At 44.5% G+C, this 22,954-nt stretch overlaps 1 protein-coding gene across 5 annotated transcripts in view; it reads right to left on the reverse strand.

Moving 5' to 3' along the window:
* Positions 1 to 4,490: 4,490 nt before the first annotated feature.
* Positions 4,491 to 22,954, reverse strand: part of plxnb1a (plexin b1a) — a 101,752-nt gene continuing 83,288 nt past the window's right edge. For all 5 annotated transcript variants that reach the window (XM_037541332.1, XM_037541335.1, XM_037541334.1 and 2 more), the window contains 21 exons: positions 22,588 to 22,724; positions 22,237 to 22,413; positions 21,241 to 21,469; positions 19,991 to 20,233; positions 17,756 to 17,932; positions 17,411 to 17,559; positions 15,640 to 15,740; positions 15,336 to 15,553; positions 15,043 to 15,221; positions 13,816 to 13,882; positions 13,527 to 13,673; positions 12,157 to 12,322; positions 11,806 to 11,909; positions 11,633 to 11,717; positions 11,339 to 11,511; positions 10,687 to 10,847; positions 10,412 to 10,559; positions 9,059 to 9,123; positions 7,779 to 7,854; positions 7,165 to 7,239; positions 4,491 to 5,500 (listed from right to left, as the gene is read on the reverse strand). In XM_037541332.1, the coding sequence (XP_037397229.1) occupies positions 5,396 to 5,500; positions 7,165 to 7,239; positions 7,779 to 7,854; positions 9,059 to 9,123; positions 10,412 to 10,559; positions 10,687 to 10,847; positions 11,339 to 11,511; positions 11,633 to 11,717; positions 11,806 to 11,909; positions 12,157 to 12,322; positions 13,527 to 13,673; positions 13,816 to 13,882; positions 15,043 to 15,221; positions 15,336 to 15,553; positions 15,640 to 15,740; positions 17,411 to 17,559; positions 17,756 to 17,932; positions 19,991 to 20,233; positions 21,241 to 21,469; positions 22,237 to 22,413; positions 22,588 to 22,724 (2,982 nt within the window). In that variant the 3' untranslated portion in view covers positions 4,491 to 5,395. The remainder of the gene's footprint in view (positions 5,501 to 7,164; positions 7,240 to 7,778; positions 7,855 to 9,058; positions 9,124 to 10,411; positions 10,560 to 10,686; positions 10,848 to 11,338; positions 11,512 to 11,632; positions 11,718 to 11,805; positions 11,910 to 12,156; positions 12,323 to 13,526; positions 13,674 to 13,815; positions 13,883 to 15,042; positions 15,222 to 15,335; positions 15,554 to 15,639; positions 15,741 to 17,410; positions 17,560 to 17,755; positions 17,933 to 19,990; positions 20,234 to 21,240; positions 21,470 to 22,236; positions 22,414 to 22,587; positions 22,725 to 22,954) is intronic.

Raw genomic sequence — 22,954 nt, forward strand, 5'->3', positions numbered from 1 at the left:
CACCCTGGCCCTAATCCTAACTCTAACCTTAACCTCAACCCAAAATCTAATCCTAACCCTCACCCTGGCCCTAATCCTAACTCTAACCTTAACCTCAACCCAAAATCTAATCCTAACCCTCACCCTGGCCCTAACTCTAACCTTAACCTCAACCCAAAATCTAATGCTAACCCTCACCCTGGCCCTAATCCTAACTCTAACCTTAACCTCAACCCAAAATCTAATCCTAACCCTCACCCTGGCCCTAATCCTAACTCTAACCTTAACCTCAACCCAAAATCTAATCCTAACCCTCACCCTGGCCCTAATCCTAACTCTAACCTTAACCTCAACCCAAAATCTAATCCTAACCCTCACCCTGGCCCTAACTCTAACCTTAACCTCAACCCAAAATCTAATGCTAACCCTCACCCTGGCCCTAATCCTAACTCTAACCTTAACCTCAACCCAAAATCTAATCCTAACCCTCACCCTGGCCCTAATCCTAACCTTAACCTCAACCCAAAATCTAATCCTAACCCTCACCCTGGCCCTAATCCTAACCTTAACCTCAACCCAAAATCTAATGCTAACCCTCACCCTGGCCCTAATCCTAACCCTCACCCTGGCCCTAATCCTAACCTTAACCTCAACCCAAAATCTAATGCTAACCCTCACCCTGGCCCTAATCCTAACCCTCACCCTGGCCCTAATCCTAACCTTAACCTCAACCCAAAATCTAATGCTAACCCTCACCCTGGCCCTAATCCTAACCCTCACCCTGGCCCTAATCCTAACTCTAACCTTAACCTCAACCCAAAATCTAATCCTAACCCTTACCCTGGCCCTAATCCTAACTCTAACCTTAACCTCAACCCAAAACCTAATCCTAACCCTTACCCTGGCCCTAATCCTAACCTTAACCTCAACCCAAAATCTAATCCTAACCCTTACCCTGGCCCTAATCCTAACCTTAACCTCAACCCAAAATCTAATGCTAACCCTTACCCTGGCCCTAATCCTAACTCTAACCTTAACCTCAATCCAAAACCTAATCCTAACCCTCACCCTGGCCCTAATCCTAACTCTAACCTTAACCTCAATCCAAAATCTAATCCTAACCCTCACCCTGGCCCTAATCCTAGCTCTAACCTTAACCTCAACCCAAAATCTAATCCTAACCCTTACCCTGGCCCTGATCCTAATTCTAACCTTAACCTCAATCCAAAATCTAATCCTAACCCTCACCTTGGCCCTAATCCTAACTCTAACCTTAACCTCAACCCAAAACCTAATCCTAACCCTCACCCTGGCCCTAATCCTAACCCTCACCCTGGCCCTAATCCTAACTCTAACCTTAACCTCAACCCAAAACCTAATCCTAACCCTCACCCTAGCCCTAATTCTAACCTTAACCTCAACCCAAAACCTAATCCTAACCCTCACCCTGGCCCTAATCCTAACCCTCACCCTGGCCCTAATCCTAACCCTCATTTGTTTCTGCCGTGTTACTGAGAGTCTGTTGAGTGTTTGTTTCTGGGTCACTCTGTCCGACTGCTGCCAACACTCACTGATGACGTTCCTACAGGAGCATGAAGCTGCTTAACTGTCTCGAACATCCACGTTGCATCTCACACCATGTTAGGCTGTGCCTCACTCTCCTCTACGCCTGCAAGGCTGACAGCGTGCAGTGAGCGCTTACCCCCAAACCTCCGATTAAAACTACACCAGAACCGGCAAAGCTGGTCTTTCTCACAACTTTATTACAGGACAGCTTTCACAAATGCACCTTTGCTCCATTTCAACCGCTTGGGATGCACACGGGTGTTTACAACGTCTCTATTTACAATACAAAAGCGCAGCTAAACATGACAATGTTAATGTGACATGATCAACAGTCAAGAGCTCAAAACACCTCCGAAGCATGATTTACAGAGAAGCAATGTGGAACTTTCACCACCACACAAAGTTCCTAAAATAACGAGCACACTGTAAATAAGACTCGTACGTCGGGAATTGTCAGTGTAAACTAGAACAACATTCCGGGGAACCGGAGGCCTTCAGAAACGGGGTGGAACCTCATTTATGGAAATTTGGTCTTCACATAAATCCAGCCGTCAGCAGCCAATCGGACACAAGATAAATAAATAAATAAATAAAAAGTTAAGAACATTCGAAAGGAAAACAGTCAGGAGGGCAACCTGTTGGCGCGCAGTGGCCCATTATTAATGCACCTGATGGCTATTAACAGCAACAAGGAAATACACAAAGCATTGGAAGTCCGCACGAACAGCGCATGCTGAAGTTATCCGAGTGAAATTCCTCTGGCGTGCCTAACGTTTTGTGCTTTACTGGGATTCAGGGATTTACAGGCATTTGAAAAGCAATTTCCACACAAACTTTTCTCTTTATTTCTATCCAAACACAGCACAAATATACAATGTCAATCATTTTTCTAGGCATTTAGGGGGAAGAAAAGGATCTGGTGGTCGCCCAGCCCAAAGCAGGAGATCCTGTGTGCAGTAGTATTGTCAGGTTAAGAGCTTGAACTACACTAATGGTTAATTTGTCAGTACCTGCAGGGCTTTACTAGAAGGAGCCACATTACTGCAAGCAATACAGAGGAAAACATAAATTAATGTCATGAGTAATAAAAAGACTGGTGATGGGCCCTTGCTGAGAAGAATTCCACTTTAACTTGTCCAAGCAGCTTCTTCGGTTGATCGGACTGCTGTTGTGATACGCCAATCAGGCGTGACATCATGACCACCTCCTCGTTTCTACTCTCACTGTCCACTTTATCAGCTCCACTTACTGTATAGCTGCACTCTGTAGTTCTACAGTTACAGACTGTAGTCCATCTGTTTCTCTGATACTCTGTTACCCTGTTCTTCAGTGGTCAGGACCCCCATGGACCCTCACAGAGCAGGTACTGTTTGGGTGGTGGGTCATTCTCAGCACTGCAGTAACACTGATGTAGTGGAGGTGTGTTAGTGTGTGTTGTGCTGGCGTGAGTGGATCAGACACAGCAGTGCTGCTGGAGTTTTTAAACACTGTGTCCACTCACTGTCCACTCTATTAGACACTCCTACCTTGTCGGCCCACCTTGTAGATGTAAAGTCAGAGACGACAGCTCATCTGCTGCTGCACGGTTTGTGCTGGTCATCCTCTCGTCCTTCATCAGTGGTCACAGGACGCTGTTGGCTGGATATTTTTGGTTGGTGGGCTATTCTGAGTCCAGCAGCGACACTGAGGTGTTTAAAAACTCTCTGATCCACTCAGACCAGCGCAACACACACTAACGCACCACCACCACGTCAGTGTCACTGCAGTGCTGAGAATGATCCACCACCCAAACAGTACCTGCTCTGTGAGGGTCCATGGGGGTCCTGACCACTGAAGAACAGGGTAACAGAGTATCAGAGAAACAGATGGACTACAGTCTGTAACTGTAGAACTACAGAGAGCAGCTATACAGTAAGTGGAGCTGATAAAGTGGACAGTGAGCGTAGAAACGAGGAGGTGGTCATGATGTTACGCCTGGTCGGTGTATGTGATCTATACATACAGTACTGTATTATTTCCAGGAACATTGATAGTGTTGTAAGACCATAAAGAAGCACAGCAAAGATTATGCACAGGTTAGTCTTCAACACTTACGGACAAATTAACGACAGGACAGTAGGTGCCACAAGCTACATTACAGCGCCATCCTAATGGGGTTAATCTAGCGATGAGTTATCAGCAGAAAAGCTCAGCTCAGGGTCAAATGTCTAAATCTGAGAGAAGCATCCATGCATGCTCCTTCAGTGTAGTGCTTATTATCACCATCTAAAGCAAGTTTTAATACTGCGCAAAGTCAGAGAGTCTTCATTTACTTCATTTTCAGTCAAAAAAGCCCTGAAGAGTTATAGGCTATTCAGGAGGTACTTCTGAGGAGATTAGATATAAGATACTCCAGAGTTTCTGAACTTAATTTATAGACAGAACATAGAAAATGGGACTTCTAACAACCATGCAAGACCCGGTGGATCACCGATACGATCACCATCAGATAAACAGCAACTTTCATACTTAAGAGAGTAAAAAAAATCAAGCTTCGCTTTTCCTTCAGACCTGAAAAATCCCATGTACTTGTCCACTGTGGGAAGGAAATTGGTGTGAAAGGATGCAAAGTTATTACTGAAAACAAAGATGTCCCAGACTTCCAACGTCATTGATTGCGTGGGAATATTTGGAGATAAGAAGAGAAGCAGACAGACTGAACTTTGGAAAAACGTGGAATGCGGACAAACATCTCTGCAGATTCCTACGAACAACTGAAAGCGAGTCTCCCGGAAAGAATGGAAGCTGGAATAACAGAGTGAAGACTGAGAAACCCTGAAAAACGGAATATTGTTGCCTTTTGACTGGAAATGGAATAAATGAAAGGGTGGTCTTTAACTTTTACATAGTGCTGTATTTGTCCCTGGAACCAGTGCTACTTCCAAACAATCCAGATAATCATCCGATAAGATAATAGCGTCTGTTTTATTCGGCTTCACCGGCATCTGTCACATTAATATAAAAAAAAAGGCTGAACTGGAACATCTCAAGACTGTAAGTAAGGCTGAAGTGAACTGTACATCATACACTGTACCGAACGTCAGAGAGAGCAGTTCCCATGCTGCCAAATGTAATGGAATTAATCGTGCAATTAACCGTGGTGGTCATCAGCTCGCTCTCAATCACTGAGCAGTTCTGAATGCTTTCGGAGATGGAAAATGAATCAGATTCATGCATTTTAAGGTGGACTGTTATGTGGCTACAGTACATCTGACCTGTGTAACACAGCATGTATTGCTATGCAGTTAACGCGCTGAGTTTATATTCTGTGTACCTGGTATTTTTTCTCTTCTTGCTCCTGCATATATTATTAGCCAGATGTGTATATAATTCCCTTTAACCGTTTCAAGAACACTACGTTTTACTCATGAATGAATCGGAGAAGAGCCAGATAAAAACCCTGTAGATGGCAGGGAAGGAGCTGCGTTGTCCTTCATGCAGCTGCCGAGAAACCTTCTCCCATCAATGCATAAAACAGAGACAATCAAGCTTCAACACATGCTCTTCACAAACATCACTGAGCTTCTGCCGAGGTCCTGTGGAGATCCAGACAAGCCCGTCAGCATCCCCCAGAGTCAACGTCACACGAGTCCTGCCTCATGAGCAGGGACAGCAGTCTCGACTTCGCTGGACATGAAAAGCCCAGGGTATAATCTCAGCACGCACCCAAAGACCACCTGAGCATCTCCCAGCGAGCAAATCCGAGGAAAACAGTTTCGCTTTGAGTGAAGGAACATGCCTTTCGAAGTCTTCGCGCCATCTCTGTTCCTGGCCTTCGTGTCCTTTTTCAGCCCCGATCTGGGTCTGTAGGTTAAAGGTCAGTAACCTTATTCTCCACGGCAGCTGCGATCTGCTGAAGCCTGTAACCCAGCTGCATCTTCTGAGCTGTGGAGTCTTCCTCTAGAGCTGTGATGATCTAGTGGCGGCACAGAAAGAAAGAGAGAGGACAACGATGCAGCGAGATTAAAGAGACATGGGGTGTCTAAATGAGTTCAGGAGGTAGATGCAGACCAGGGATGTCCAGAGTGCGGAAAATCCCTACAAGGACTGTTACTGTAGTGGTAATTTACTCAAGTACTGGTAAAAGGATTAGTACATAAAATGACTCAAGTAAGAGTCAATGAGTAGTTAGTAGGTGAAAAACTACTTAAGTACTGAGTTACTTGCTTACTGCTGTCACAACCTGAACTTGTCTCTGAGTTACATCATTTAAATAATCTGTACAGAAAACCACTGAAGCTAAAGGTCTGAGAGCTGAGACTGACCACAGTTCGCTCCGCATTACATGGTTAGACGATTATATGGGACGTCCTAGTTTTACTGTTTCCGATATTTTAGAATCCCTGAAAGGCTGTGCAGAGGTTATTACTGTTTAATTAACTTCATTTAAGTTTCATTTGAGTCAAAATTATGAGTAGATTGCTTAATTGACAATGTAATTTTAGTGAGAGTCCTTTTCTTCATAACAAGCAAATCACTACCAATAGGCTGACGTCTCAGTATCTCGTCTCGCTAAACTTCCCGTTCCACCTTAAATGGAACAGCAGTTACATTCTGGCTCTGTTTAAGGTGGAACGGGAAAATTCTATCAAGAATCTGGAGAATCTCTGACTTCAGCTTCACATCACTGAAGAATTAATGGGGGGTGATAATAAATAACTGCCCCCCTCTTTGAAGGCGTATGATCCCTAAATGTAACTAAAGCCCAGCAGTGAGGAGCTGAACTTTCCCCTCCTCTGCTGTCCCTGCAGACGGTCAGGGTCGCCTACAGAGCGGCGCTGGTAGCTGTTAATGAAGTGATGCTCTGTTTATTAGAGGGTCTCATTTCAGAGGGAAGATCTCAACCACTGCCCTGTAGCTCAGTAACAAGGGGCAGCACTCCAAAACAAGGGGTAGGGGTAAAAAGGAGACTGGGATTTGGGCCTATATCACTTTTTTACACATCTCTGTGTGCCAGTGCTAAAATAAAGATGATTTGGTTGCTCCATCTGAATTTACGTGACCAAATTGTAAGGCAAATTATTCAGTAACTGCATTAAATAAACGTCAATTTTATTTATTTATTTATTGTAAAAGCCCCTCAGATGATCAGAGCGTGTGTTCTATGATCTCCACATTTCACTATACGCTCACAATTTACTGCTGAGAGCCAAAAATCTGCGCCGCTCTTTGTGTTGTTCTCTAAAAGTGATGTTTCCAGAGCAGATCACTGAAGAGACGCCGTCTGTTTATAGTTTAGAGCCCAGATTTGGGGAAAAACGGGTCGACTTTCAGTAGAAAAACAAACTGAGTTCAGCTTCTTTTATTATAAGGGTTTAAAATGACGTCACCGTCTATTAGACTGGAGAGAAGAGCTACAGCCTCACACGACGCCCAGCTTCTGAATGGAGCTTATGGAATATGAACGTTATGGAGAACATGACCAAGTGCGGTTTGGGACCACCGGTGGTCCCGAGGAGATTAAGAGGTTAAACTGTATCATGCAGCAGCCCAGTCATCTGTCTCTTTTCTCATTCAGTCAGGTTTTCCTTTCTTACCCGTCTGCAATAAAGAACAAGCAGGTCTGCACAATTTCCTTACCTGATCGTAATATTTGTTGATGTACTTGTATAGTTCGTGTAAGGCCACTAGGTGATTCACCTCACTGGAGTAGTTCTGAAACAGTAAAAGTATTTATGATTTTCTATGTGTGAACAGTACCGAGAATTGGTGACTACATGATGTACAATATTACGATGATATTGCTGAATCGTTCTGAATACAGTATGCTTTGTAAATGATTAAAAATTTGATGCAACAATTCCTCCGTTCTGTTTATTCTAGATAAACAGTTTCCTGCTCGGCCGGTTCAGCCGGTTCTTACACTGATACCAGGCTGGTGCTGATGAGCAGGAGAGACGGGGAGGCTGAGTGTTTCTTTATGGGGGAATCGGATGAAAGTGCAGCTCCACCAACTCACCACTCCTCATTTAACACGAGGAGGTGCTGCTTCAGTTCAAAGCCTTTGGCCACAATACTGACCTTTCCTGTATTAATGCCACTTTATTGTCGTAATTCTTCCACTTTTTAAAAAACATATTACGACTTTTTTCTCTCGAAGACAAGTTTTTTGTTTCTATGAACAGTGGCCCTAAAACGCCGTCGTAGGACCTTCATCGTTTCCAACGGTTTTAAAAAGAAACGCACTCACTCACCCTGGACAGCTCAGCCAGAGCAGAGTTCATCTCTTGGTCACTGGCAGATATGGTCTGCCTTATATCAGCGTAATATCTGTAGAAACACAAGAGTGGCAACAGTCATGTATAAATACTGCAGCATACAAATCACAATGTTTATCTTAATTTCTACAATAAAATTGGGCAAATATACCGTTCACATTTTAAAACTCCAAAAAGGGGTAAACGAATAAATAAACAATGAGTAGGAGGCCAGATCAAAAAGAACGGTGTCAAAAGAAGCAACAGATATTAGAAAATGTAAAACTTGACAAGTCGACTAACGAGTGGCAGGCAGTTTCTAATGTTTAGTTACAAATTCTAAAACAAACAAACAAACAAACGGTTCCCAAACGATATAAAGCGCTGGTAAGAGGAGTAAGAGGATTAAGAGCAGCGCTCCATCTTCAAATTTACTGTATACCCTGGAAATTAAAGTTATATGCAAAAGTTTGAAAACTCTTGATCACATTTTTTGATTTTCTGATTGAAAATAAGTGAATCCGTCCTCTAAAGGGAACTTAAATATGGTGTTCTCTGCCAATTTCTGTTTATTTGCTGAGTTTAACTGGGAAAAAAAATAAAACATAAAATAGAAATGTGCCAGACGTTTTTCATGGGCCACATTTTATGTTTATTCCAGTATGTTAATGCCACGATTGGCTCCTCCCACTCCATGTGCGTTTTGTTTTGGTCCAGCCCCCTCGTTTCACGACTCCACCCCTGATTGTTTCCACCTGTCCCTCATCAGTCCTGGTGTATTTAAGCTCTGTGTTTGCTGGTCTTTCTTGTTTGTACTGGTCTATGTACAGTTGTTTGTTCTGTTTGATTCTGGTCTGTCATGTCGGTCCCCCGATCAATCCGTGTCGGATCTATGACCCTGGACCGTCTTGACTATGACCCTGGATTCGCACATAATAAAAGTGGCTTATCTCCGTATGTGCGTCTGCCTCCTCGCTCCCCGTTGCTGTTAACTTAAAATAAACAGAATTTTTTCATTAAAAAGTGCAGTAGTGTGTCTCTGTAGAGGACGTGTTAACTTATCTTCACTTAGAAAACCAGGCCGTTTGACCGGAGCGCCCAAACTTTTAAATACAGCTGTACACAGAGGTGGATCAAAGGTGTCCGCAGGTTTAGAGACGAGCAAAGCTGAGAACTGAGGCCACGTTTTGTGTACAAAATCCCCGACTTGACGGTACTGAAAGAAACTTATTAGAATGGCGACAATCAGAGGAATCAAAAGTAGGGAAAACACTCACCTCTCCACCATCTGCTTGTAGCGTGGGATGTCTCGAGCATACAGCAACTTATTGATAGGGGAGTCCTATATGAAGAAAAGAAAAACCCACCACCCGTGACATCTTCTGTATTTTAAAAGGCTACACTGAGTAGCTGGTTTACTACTACTACTACTACTACTAATAATAATAATAATAATAATAATGTTTATTTATATAGCACTTTTCATGCCGGGTGGCAGCCCAAAGTGTTTTACACACAGTTACACGTGAAATTATAAGCATTTATTTAGAATCATAAGAAAATAAAACAGATCAAATTAGAGTTTTAAATAAATGCTGAGCTAAAGCTGCGTTTTCAGATATTTATTAAAAGCGAGCTCTGAGCTCGACTGTCTAATGAAAGCTGATCTGAGCTCCACAGTTTGGAAGCAGAGTAACTGGACGAGTTTCTCTCTTTTCTGTGTTTTATTGACGGTGTTTGTAGGTCAGAATCTGCAGATCTAAGATCATAGCCAGATACTCTGTGATGTAAACAGAGCTTTAAGGCCATTTAGAGCTTTAAAAACTAGTAGCAGAGCTTTAAACTCTGTCCTGAGTGATACAGACAGTCAGTGCAGCTCTTTTAAACCGGACTGATCTGATCTCTCTGTGTTTTTGTTAGGATGCTGCTGCGTTTTGTCCGAGCTGTAAAGGATGTACTGTTTTCTTTGGAAGTTCAGTCGGAAGACCATTACAGTGATCAACTCTGCTGGAACAAACGCATGAGCAGGTTTCTCTGCGTCGCTCTGAGAGAGAAAAGGCCGAACTTTAGTGATTCTCTCAGATGATAAAAGCTGCTTTAGTGACTGTGTTTACATGCAGATGAAACGGAGCTCAGACTCTAACATCTCACCCAGGTTTCACACGGCAGGTTTGGTGTATGAAGCTACAGACTACCTGCTTTTTTACCTGCACTTACAGTTACTGACTGGCTCATCAAGTGCCAGTCACTCTCCATCCCATCCATCAACAGAACGGGACCAACACCTGACCAGATAATACTTGGTGGAAAACCATTCACAGCACAGCAGTACCACGGACATAGCTGCATGTTAGTGAGTGTTGTGCTGGTACAAGTGGATCAGACACAGTTGCATTGCCAGGGTTTGTCAACCTGTCATCATTACTGCTGGGTATCTCAATAATCCACCAACCAAAAACATCCAGCAAACAGTGGTTTTGTGGTCATCTGGTCAAAAAACGACCACCGACAAACGTCTAGATGATGAATAACGGAAACCAGCCAGGTGTACCAGCAAGGTAGGTGTGTCTAATAAAGTGCAAGTAAGTAAGTTTAGAAACTAATACTTGGAAATTCTCCTCTTATCTCACCCTGCCCAGTTTGTGGTCAGCAATGGTGCAGGAGTCCATGAAGGTCTGAGCAATAACAGACAGCACAGCATCCACGTTGTCCGATGCTTGAACGTCGAAGATAAACTGTGGGTTCTTCAGAATATTGATCCAAAACCTCAGTGGCAGACTGCAGAACACAGACACGCAATGGAGTGTTGTTCACTGTCAAATTATCTTCATCAGTCTGGCAAAGAGATGATCTGTACTGGTGTGCAGTACGTTTACTGATGATACAGTAGTTCTGGAGTTATTACCTGTTTGTCTTCCAGATGTGGATGGTTTCTGGGTCAGTAATATTGTGTTGAGCTGCCTGGTCGTCCAAAAGATCAAAGAAATACTTCACGGCCAAAGGAACCGGCCGACTGGTGCTTAGAATGACGGTGAACAGGTCATCTACAAACTTCTGCAGTGTGCCCTGCAACACAGAGACAGCAGACGAAGTTTAAGGGTGAATTCACTAGCCAGTCAAGACCACTGACAGAGTGGTCTATCTATCTATATTATATATATATATATATTGGCTTTCAGCAGTACTTTACTTTATGCAGTTATTAAATAATTTCCCTTATGATTTGGGGATGTAAATTCAGATGGACAAACCAAAATATACCCAGTAGCACAAGAGGCTATTTACTTTATCACTACGGCTTGTAACCATCTTTGTCCATCTTTATCTTTGGGCTATAAAAGAGTAAATAGGTCACAATGAGTTCTGCTGTCAAAGTCAACACTGGTGTTCACACGATCCCTTGCTCCTCCAAGGGCTCATGCACTGCCCTTCACTTGAGCTAATAAAGTAATTATGGCCCTTAGGATGACATCAGGGAATCCCCTGAGGGGAAATGGCAAGACCAAGTGGAATCCAGTCTTCCACACAGTGTGTGTGTGTGTGTGTGTGTGCACTACCTTCATAGACAGCAGGCGCGTGAGGTAGATCTCTGGTATGGCCTTGGCTCTCTCCCGCTCTCTCTCCCTCAGACTGCCTCGTCTGTGTTTGGACAGCTCCGGCTCCTCGCTGGCCTTCACCAGGTGCCACTGCCTCACCCCCCCTTCATCTCCATCCTCCAACATTGGAGTCTCTGAGCGAGAGAGATGGAGAAGGAGAGGGAGAGACGAATAGTGACGGACAAAGATTTGGTTATGCAAATCTTCCAGGTCCACACAAAGCTAAATGTTAGTGCAGTTGGCCTTGTTACTCACTCTCTCCCGGTACATAGTCATGGCTGTCATGGTGGACTTGTTTGGACTGCCGTGCCACCAGTGTGACCGTGGCACCATCTGGAACCTTCACAGAGTGGATTACAAACGAAAATAAACATCAGCAGGTCGACTACACACAGATACAACATCACATCAGAACTTCCAGATCAGACCTTGTAGTGCTGCAAGGTGTTGAGCCGTTTCCATGACCCCTGCACCACCGAGGTCAGGTCTTCATCAGACAGGATCAGATGCCCTGCCATGCCAGCCCTCCATTCTGCATTAGTGTTGGAAGAGAAAGCAACATTTAAGGAGTCACCTGCCTTGAAAATATCGTTCAACCAAACAATAACAATAAATAAAACCTGTGACATCTAACTGACATGTGCTTTCACAGTTTCGCAAGTTAGAGCCGTGTTAATGACCTGTTACTCAGCACTGTTTGCTTTCTGGCATATTTCCTACAGCCACAGTGCACACATTACAGCTTATAATGAGCTGCTTATGAAGAATGACGCACTGACCCAAGTGCACCGAGTCTGTGGAGGGTCTCTGAGAGTAAGATGTGCCCTTCCACGTCTGCTCCAGGATCTTCTCCTTCACCTGGGTGATGGTGTCGCAGTCCAGCACTTTCGTAGGAACCGTCTGAGACTCACTTGCGCCCCCGGCGGTTACCAAGACATTCAGTGTCTGGAGAGTGAATTTAAGGAATAGTTTGTGGAGAAATCTTTTTCACATTTTGGTAATTTTGTTTCTTAAGCTGAGAGCTGGAGCTGCCAGGCTAATTTTACAAACAATAGTCAACAGTAAATACTGTGACCCTGATTTGGTTTAAGGCAGAGTACGACTTACTGTGCATGTTAAAAATGAACAATGTCAGCGTGTAAACATCGAGGGCAGGCGCACAGGCGCTAGGTGAGATTCACAATTCCCGTTTGCAATTTTTAAAATTTACATTTTCAGTTAGAATATTCAAAATTAATTAATATTTATTTAATAATATGCTGCCTGCAGTGTTCAGCTATATATTGTTTTGTACATTTTGTAGGAGGACTGTTGGGGGGCTATCTGTAGGGGGACTAACTGTAAGAGGACTAACTGTAAGAGGACTAAATGTAGGGGGGGTTAACTGTAGGGGGACTAACTGTAGGAGGACTAACTGTAGGAGGACTAACTGTGGGGGGGGGGGTTAACTCTAGGAGGACTAACTGTAGGGGGGGGGTAACTCTAGGAGGACTAACTGTAGGGGGGGGGGGGGGGTTAACTCTAGGAGGACTAACTGTAGGGGCACTAAATGTAGGAGGACTAACTGTAGGGGGACTAACTGTAGGGGGGCTGCTATAACATGTTGGGGTCTCGGTTGCTGTTCCAGAACCACATCAATTAGTCTGTGCAACCTTAAAAAAGGTGGACACAGGTAGAGAGAACCTTTGGGGATGTATTTATGGAAAAGATTTGAGTGACTATTGATTACTAGTGCTTGTTAACAATGTTAGACTCATGGGGAGGCGGAACAACGAGCTCTCCTTCCCTTTCACCTCAGGCTGCCCTTCATGCTGATCTAGCTGGCAGCGTGAGCGCCTTGTTAAAGAGCAGAGAGGGACCAGACAGCGAGAGAAGGACGAGCAGCAGCAGAGACTGAGTGAAGAGCTGAAAGTTGGGGTGAGAAAACGACTGAAAAAGTCTAGTTTAAAGCCACCGAAAACTGGCAGGCGTAGCTGTGGTTGGCGTTTTGTTTTTAGTGAGGAAAATTAAAGCTACTGGCTGCTGCAAACCTGCACCCTGCCTCTGTCGAGCTTCCTGAGCCTGGGGCAGCACATTTCTCAGAGGAAAGAAAGTGAAAAGACGTTGCTAACATTGACACCGAGGCCGTTACACTGGACGTATCTCTCACCAGCGTGCGGTATTCCACATCTTCACGCAGTAGCCTGTTGTCGTTGAGTGTGTACTTGGCTTTGCCTGTCACAGCATCTACAGGGCCTTTGTCCACCTGATGTTTTATGGCTCGGAATAACATGTAGAAAGATTCCCCGGCCGAGTCCTGCATTCCAGGGAAAATGCAGAGAAACGGAGAGAGTGAAACACAAGCTCTCACCGCGCTGAACACACACTCACTTTAACGTAACAGTCTTCTTTTTCTTCACAGCAGGTTCCCTCGAAAGAGTGTAGAAATCCAAACTCACCCTTAAAAAGGAGTAAAGACAGATGGACATCCAGTTGGTCAGCAGTTTCTCCACCACAGACTCTGTTCTGCAACAGCACAGAAGACAAAAAAGATATTAATGAAGTTAATAAAGTTTAAAATTAATGAGTTGATAAAGTACTTTTAGCAGTGCTTCTCATTCCCGGTCCTGGAGCCCACTGCTCTGCATTTTTTGTGTTTTCCCTGCTCCCAACACACCTGATCCAACTAATCAGCCAATCGTTGGGCTGAAGTGGGCATGTTACACTGGGCCTCCAGGACCAGGCTTGAGAAACGATGCTTTTAGGACCAAACCTATTTATGCTGCTACTGTTTATGCTCTACAGGGTATGTTATTATATATATGGATGACAATACACCGGTCAGGCATAACATTCTGACCACCTCCTCGTTTCTACACTCACTGTCCACTTTATCAGCTCCACTTACTGTATAGCTGCACTCTGTAGTTCTACAGTTACAGACTGTAGTCCATCTGTTTCTCTGATACTCTGTTACCCTGTTCTTCAGTGGTCAGGACCCCCCTGGATCATTCTCAGCACTGCAGTAACACTGACTTGTGGTGGTGTGTTAGTGTGTGTTGCGCTGGTCTGAGTGGATCAGACACAGCAGGGCTGCTGGACTGAGAATAGTCCACCAACCAAAAATATCCAGCCGACAGTGTCCTGTGGGCAGTGTCCTGTGGGCAGCGTCCTGTGGGCAGCGTCCTGTGGGCAGCGTCCTGTGACCACTGATGAAGGACTACAGGATGACCAGCACAAACTGTGCAGCAGCAGATGAGCTGTCGTCTCTGACTTTACATCTACAAGGTGGACTGACAAGGTAGGAGTGCCTAATAGAGTGGACAGTGAGTGGACACAGCATTTAAAAACTCCAGCAGCACTGCTGTGTCTGATCCACTCGTACCAGCACAACACACACTAACACACCACCACAAGTCAGTGTTACTGCAGTGCTGAGAATGACCCACCACCCAAACAGTACCTGCTCTGTGAGGGTCCATGGGGGTCCTGACCACTGAAGAACAGGGTAACAGAGTATCAGAGAAACAGATGGACTACAGTCTGTAACTGTAGAACTACAGAGAGCAGCTATACAGTCAGTGGAGCTTGGGGTATAATCATCCATCACTTAGATACATTAGCTTTGTAACTTGGGTGCATTACTAGTGAAGCAAATCGATCTAAGCATCTAGTTGAGAGCTAACCTGCGAAGCATGAGTTTGGGGTTCTTGGTGGTGTACTGCTCCACTAGGTGACTCAGCAGGGTTTTAAGGATGTCTGTGAAATACTCCAGCTTTCCATGCAGCGCCACAGTGAGCAGAGAGGCCACATATGCACGGTCCCGTGGAGAGAACGTTCTCTGCCCCTCCAGAGTGTGGATGAACTGCAGTTATGGAAAAAGCTAAATGAACTCCACACATTCAACTTCAACTCTTCTCCAGGTCATGTCATTTATGAGTCTAGGGCTGTGTGAGTGTTTGAGGGTAGAGGAGGCTACCTTGGTGAGGAAAAGCTTGCTGTTGAGTAAGTTGGAGAGTTGAACGAGGCCCTGCTCCACTGTAACCCGACGACAGGCCGGTACATCCAGGTCTCGTCTCAGTGGCGACTCCCGGTGGCCAGGGAAGAAGATTCTCTCGGCATAGGTGCGATAGTCCAGAAACGGAATACCTGATCCCACCAAGTCGCTGGACATATCCATCATCTCGGTCATCAAATCTAACAAGAATAAGACAAGAATGTGGTTTATCATCTAACTTTTGCAAGGGGTACTCATCAACTTAGGGCACACAGAGAAACTATACCGGTGAACTCCTTCTTGCAGCAATCCCTCACACTGGTCTCCAGGTTCTCAAGCTGAATTTGAACTTTTTTATAGTCCCTCAGAGCCTGTTTACTTTTCCTCCTGGGGGAAAAAACACATGCAAATTCTCATACAAATACGTACACAGACAAATTTTGGAAGTGACCAGGCTTATGAGGTCGTGTGAAATATACAATTGACCGTATCCCCTAGCCAAGGCTGATGGACAACAGCATGGTGGAGATCTTATTCTTATTAAACACGTTAATAAGCCAACCAAGCTCCACTAGTGCAGCATTTGGCCACAATCTTGTAAGCTAATTTTTTATTGTTATGGTTTTTTAAGACTAAACCACTTTTTCTTAAAAATAACACGCTGAAACTTACCGAATTAAATTAACCTACACCAATCCTTGTTTCTACACTCACTGTCCACTTTATCAGCTCCACTTACTGTATAGCTGCCCTCTGTAGTTCTACAGTTACAGACTGTAGTCCATCTGTTTCTCTGATACTCTGTTACCCTGTTCTTCAGTGGTCAGGACCCCCATGGACCCTCACCCCCATGGACCCTCACAGAGGAGGTACTGTTTGGGTGGTGGGTCATTCTCAGCGCTGCAGTAACACTGATATGGTGGTGGTGTGTTAGTGTGTGCTGTGCTGGTCTGAGTGGATCAGACACAGCAGTGCTGCTGGAGTTTTTAAACACTGTGTCCACTCACTGTCCACTCTATTAGACACTCCTACCTCATCGGTCCACCTTGTAGATGTAAAGTCAGAGACGACAGCTCATCTGCTGCTGCACAGTTTGTGTTGTTCATCCTCTAGTCCTTCATCAGTGGTCACAGGACGCTGTTGGCTATTATCAGTCCAGCAGCGACACTGAGATGTTTAAAAACTCCAGCAGCACTGCTGAGTCTGATCCACTCGGACCAGCGCAACACACACTAACACACCACTACCACATCAGTGTTACTGCAGTGCTGAGAATGACCCACCACCCAAATATTACCTGCTCTGTGAGGGTCCATGGGGGTCCTGACCACTGAAGAACAGGGTAACAGAGTATCAGAGAAACAGATGGACTACAGTCTGTAACTGTAGAACTACAGAGTGCAGCTATACGGTCAGTGGAGCTGATAAAGTGGACAGTGAGCGTAGAAACGAGGAGGAGGTCATGATGTTACGCCTGATGGAATATACGCCACTGTTATTGCAGCCTGTGATCGTCGTTAGGTCGGATTATATTAAATCGTCTTTTTAAAGTAAGAGCTTTGTTGTAACTTCATCCTCTTTTGCATGGCCAACCTTGGTGAGATGAGCATATGACATAACAGCTTATTACAGCTTGTAAAGGGCATGAACAACAAAATAAAAGACAACATAGATTATGGCACAAATAAGAAACCACTAACAGTAGAATTTCTGGTGGTTGGATAGTGAAGTGAGTAACACCTCTGCCTCCTACACTGTGGATTGGGGTTCAATCCCCCACCAGGGAAAGCCCTATACACATAAGAGTCCTTGGGCAAGACTCCTAACACCACCTTGGCCTACCTGTGTAATACGACCAAACTGGAAGTCGCTCTGGATACGAGTGTCTGCCAAATGCTATAAACGTAAATGTTATTAATTTCCTCTAAAGGGAAAGACCAAAGAAGTTTAATGGCCATTCCCTATCCTGTTTCTGACGGTTTGCTAATACCATCATCAATCAGATGTAAAAAGTCTATAGGTGAGTATGGGGAGTATGGCCCCGCTGTCTTCTGTACCTGTATATGAGAACGATGACGAGCACGATGAGAGCCACGATGAAGGCACCAACCCCCACCCCCACCTGAGCCTCCAGAGGGAACATGGCCTGGCCCTGGGAGTCATACTGCACTCTTCCCAGAGAAAAGTTCAGGTTCCCCATCCGCACCTACACATAGGAAACACCTTAAATGCGATCTAAAGATTTATATTTCTAACCAAATCTTCTTTCAGAACAAAGCCAAGTCTCCAAACGCATGCAAACTGGTTTGGGTCATGCCAAGAGTTGAACACATGGACGTTGGTACTGATTACGCTAAATCCTGAAGACTTTTTACAACAAAGAATCATCACTCGTGACTCACTGTGAACTCCGGTAGAGCGTCTGTGCCCTCTCGCTTCTTTGAAGCGGACACTGAGGGCTGCTGGGTTGGAGGCTCACAGTAAAGATGGTTCCTGGTGAGGGTCTTCACAGCACACACTCCATCTCCTATCAGAGCCACCACTTCCTCCTTAAAAATGGCCAAATCCAGATTCTCCCCCTACATCAGACAGAAAACAGCAGCTTCAACCTCAACAGACATCACTGCTACGTTAATAATGACAGCAGTTTTGGAAAATCTACTGAATGTGACAATCTATCTATCTATCTATCTATCTATCTATGAAGTCTTTAGGTGCACGTTTGAATTGACCCACTCACTTGGGCCCTCCACTGACAATCTAGCAATGTTGCATCATACACTGATAATATGAGCAATGTAATCGCATTATAACATATGCTAATAGAGCAGGTGTTCCCAAAGTCTTATCTTCCAGGGGGTGGTGCAATGTTTGTGGTGGGTTGAGGGCCAAAAACTCAAAACAATATACAACCACATTTCCAAAAAGAGTTGGAATGCTGTGCACAATGTAAATAAACAAAATGCAATGATGTGGAAATCATTTAAACCCTATATTTCATTGAAAATGGTACTAGGACAATAAATGAAATATCAAAAATGAGAAATTGTATTGTTTGTTTTTTAAAAATATATGCACAGAAGAAGGGGAAAACATTTCACTTTCAGAGCTACAGCAGCGCCTCCGCAGTTTTCAAACATTTACAGAGTGCTGATAAAGAAGAGGAGAGGAAACACAGCGGTAAACAGACCCCGTCCCGACTTTTTGGGAACATGTCGCTGGCATTAATTCAAGGTGGGCATATATTTTTCAAAAAGTTTCTCAGTTTCAACATGTGACATATTGTCTTGGTGTCACACCAGTCGTTTCTGGCGCTCCTGTCTCTGGCAGTGAAAACTCACCCTCAGACTCCAACTCCCATAATGCCCTGGACTCTTGCATCACACGTCCCACGGATCACATGACTCTGACCAGCTCTCAGTCACCTGAGTTCTAGATTGCCTTCACCTGGTTCCACTAGTATATATACCCCTTTGTTCCATATTGTACTCGCTGTGAATTGTTTGCGGTTCCGTCCCAATTCTACAGAGTGTTCCTGTTATGACTGTGTTCTCTGTGTATCTCATTTTTGCCTTGCCTTTGATATTGATCAGCCGTGCTTCGAAGCCTGGACTATTTCCCAACTCTGGTACGTTTTCTGTTTTGCTTATTTTTCTAACTTTGAGACCCTGGCCCATTTTTCACCACTCTTTTGGATTTGCCCCTTTAAATAAAGCCTCATTTAACCACCCGCGCTTGTCTTCTCCCTGCCCGGTCGTGACACTTTGTAGTACTTTCCTTTAAAAATATGGTTTGTATGATTTGCACATCATTGCATCCTATTTTTATTTACATTCTGCAAAGCGTCCCAACTTTTTTGGAAGCGGAGTTGTACAAAGTAAAGATGGAAAGGGAAAGTAGGTTACAATTTAAGCTTGTGAAAATATATTTTACAACATTACACTATATTTTATCCCTATAAATATAATGTAACCCCTTAAACTCCCAGGCTACATACTACAGCTTATTATCCAGTAACTACACGGACTTCAATGCAAACTGGTTGAGGTGTTTGTCACGATTGGCCCCTCCCAGTCACCCATGTGCTTGTGTTTACCTTTTGGTCTTGTCCATGTGCTTTGTTTCTTCCCTGTTCTGCCCCCTTGTTTCTAGACTCTGCCCTTGATTATTTTCACCTGTGTGTCGTTAACCTGCTCCTGTATTTAAGCCCTGGGTTTTCCCCTGTGAGTCTGGTGGTCTTTGTATTGTATCGTTTGGTGTTTGTTCTGCTGGTCTCTGTTTGTCTAGCCCGTTTTTCCTTTTCTGCAATGTCGGTCCCTCGTTCTCTCCGTGTTGGCTCTCTGACCCTGGAATGTCTAGACCCTGAGACTGGATTTGCCCCTGATAAATCTCGCTTCTCTCAGCACACGCGTCCACCTCCTCATTGCTCCCCGGCGTGACACTATTCTCAGGTTACAGAAGTGTGTAACAGTGTAAAGGGTTAAAGTTAATAAGTTCTCTCACTGGCTAAGCGGGTGGGGTGAGGGTAAATTTCTAGCAGGTCAAATCAAGTGACCTCACAGGCCGCTTTGGCCCGCAGGACAGACTTTGAGCAGCGCTGGTATGCAGTGTGCTGTGGGTGAAAGGTGATGTGTAACCTCCACAGAGATGACGCTTCCAGGCTTGTGGCGATAGGGTTTGCTGGGGTCGCCCCGGTTGAGTGGATGGAGGATGGGGTTCAGCTCATAAGAAAAGGGGCTGCCGCTGACCGCCTTGAAGTCAAAGCTGAGGTTATCCAGCAGGAAGTGGACATTGATGACAGCGTGTCGAGCCTCTGGGCCCAACTCCGGCGTGGGGCACAGGAGCAGAGTGGAGCTGTTGACTGTACAGTGCTCCTCTATCTGAGTAAAACAGGACGTGTTTTATGTCCAAACATTTCTGGGTTCCTCTATTCAGGCCAATCTATACATACATATACACACTGAATATGCATGCGGTCCTACAAGTTCATTTGTCATGGAATCAAATAAAACCTAAAAAACAAAACAGAGTCAAGGTTTTCTTGTAATAGTGATCACACACCGGTCAGGCACAACAGTCTGACCTCCTCCTTGTTTCAACACTCACTGTCCACTTTATCAGCTCCACTGACCGTATAGCTGCACTCTGTAGTTCTACAGTTACAGACTGTAGTCCATCTGTTTCTCTGATACTCTGTTACCCTGTTCTTCAGTGGTCAGGACCCCCATGGACCCTCACAGAGTAGGTACTATTTGGGTGGTGGGTCATTCTCAGCACTGCAGTAACGCTGACGTGGTGGTGGTGTGTTAGTGTGTGTTGCGCTGGTCTGAGTGGATCAGACACAGCAGTGCTGCTGGAGTTTTTAAACACCTCAGTGTCGCTGCTGGGCTGAGAATAGCCCACCAACCAAAAATATCCAGCCAACAGCGTCCTGTGACCACTGATGAAGGACGAGAGGATGACCAACACAAACTGTGCAGCAGCAGATGAGCTGTCGTCTCTGACTTTACATCTACAAGGTGGACTGACAAGGTAGGAGTGTCTAATAGAGTGGACAGTGAGTGGACACAGTGTTTAAAAACTCCAGCAGCGCTGCTGTGTCTGATCCACTAACACACCACCACCACGTCATTGTTGCTGCAGTGCTGAGAATGACCCACCACCCAAATAGTACCTGCTCTGTGAGGGTCCATGGGGGTCCTGACCACTGAAGAACAGGGTAACAGAGTATCAGAGAAACAGATGGACTACAGTCTGTAACTGTAGAACTACAGAGTGCAGCTATACAGTAAAATGGACAGTGAGCATAGAAACGAGGAGGTGGTCATAGTGTTGTGCCTGATCGCTGTATATTCATATGCACACATCACATTTATTCACTGCCTACCTGCTTGACATCACAGAGACTGTCTTCAGGACAGCCGGGTTCTGGGACTATCCGCCGTTGCCTTTTGAGAGGCCAGAGCCTGTCTTCTCTCCTTGAGTGTCCGTCACTCCTCCTCTTCCTTCTCTTTCTCCCTGAAAAGTGTGGCTCCAGAGGGCTCAGGGTCACACGGATGCGAGGCTCCTGGACCACATCCAAATTCTGACCAGAAACTCGAATTACACGACCCCCACTGGACCATGAGAAAAATGTAAATATTGCTTACCGGGTTACTCAGGCAATGGTCTGTATAGTTTATACAGCACTGTGTGGAAGTCTGAGGCAGCCAAGACACGTTTTCAAATTCTATTTATTTGTGTAGTTTGTGTTTATTTGCTGAGAAAAGTGTTAATATTTGAATAAATATTGAATAAAATGTATATAACATTAATTAATAATGATTTATATATATATATATAATAAACAGTGATTTTCTGTATGTGAGTGTGTTTGTTGACCCATCTCCAAGCCTCTCCTCCTCGAGGAAGCCCAGTATTATATGTAGTTAAAAAGCAGCTCCTGGTTTGACCAATCAGTGCTCAGTAAACTGAGCTCATGATGTAATTGATGATATTAAGTCTCTGTGGCGGCTGTGAAGGTGTCCAGGAAAAATATGGACCCAAGAAATTCTTGTTGCTTTTTATTGTTTTTCTGTTTATTTGAATTATGAATTCGACTTTATTCTAATGTATATTGTGATAAACTCACTGCTGAGGTCAACTGGTTAAAAATGTGCTTAGATGCCCTAAAACTTTCCCACAGTGCTGCACAGTGAATCTGGTACTTGGTAGAACCTTATTTGCCTCTAGAAGCGCCGGAAACGTTCCTTTAGGATCTTGGACTTTAATACTTCATGCAACAAAATTCTGTTCCATCTCATGATCATCTGTACACCACACTGTTCTGCTGAAAAGAGTCTGCAGGTGTAAGTTTCTTAGACACTTTTAAATATGAATATACCTGAGGAAGCTTTTACAGGGAGCAGCACTCGTGATGTTGGGGTCTGGTGTGTAGTGATAGGAAGATGTCTGTAGATGGCGCTCTGCACTACCGAACTGTACAGTCACGCCATGCTCCCCTGTTCTGTTACAGCCGCCGGACAGACATTTGATTTGCTCGTCTTCCAGTTCAGAAGAACTGCAAAACAAGTGTTTTTAAATTGGCGACTTTCCGTAATCATTTACACCAACGTTAAGCCACAAAACCAAAACCACACTTTATTTCAAATAAAGATGATTGTGATTCATTTTCACCAAAGTTGTCATTCATTAAAACGACTTAATTAAATGACCCGTGAACAGTGTAACTCACATGAGACACGGCACTCCACCAATCAAAACACTGATCTCACTCAGCTGGCCTGTCCGCAAGCCCCGCCCCATGATGGTGAGTGACGTGCCTCCAGACATCGGGCCTTTCAGGGGGGACACTCCCAGTAACACTGGGTCCTGATATTTGGAAACACACACACACACACACACACACACACACACACACACACTCTTATACAACAAACAGCACATCTAAATGCTAGAAATAACATATTAAAAGGAAATTGAGATTTTTTAAAACTTCTGCATAATTCAAACCACTGAGATCTAATCTCATTACACATTCCTCAGGACTCGTTCCGCATCGTTCAGGGTTGTTTGACAGTAAGTTCTCAACCGACTGACTA

The sequence above is a fragment of the Pygocentrus nattereri genome, chromosome 9, assembly GCF_015220715.1.
Source record: "Pygocentrus nattereri isolate fPygNat1 chromosome 9, fPygNat1.pri, whole genome shotgun sequence".
NCBI classification, from domain to species: Eukaryota; Metazoa; Chordata; class Actinopteri; order Characiformes; family Serrasalmidae; genus Pygocentrus; species Pygocentrus nattereri.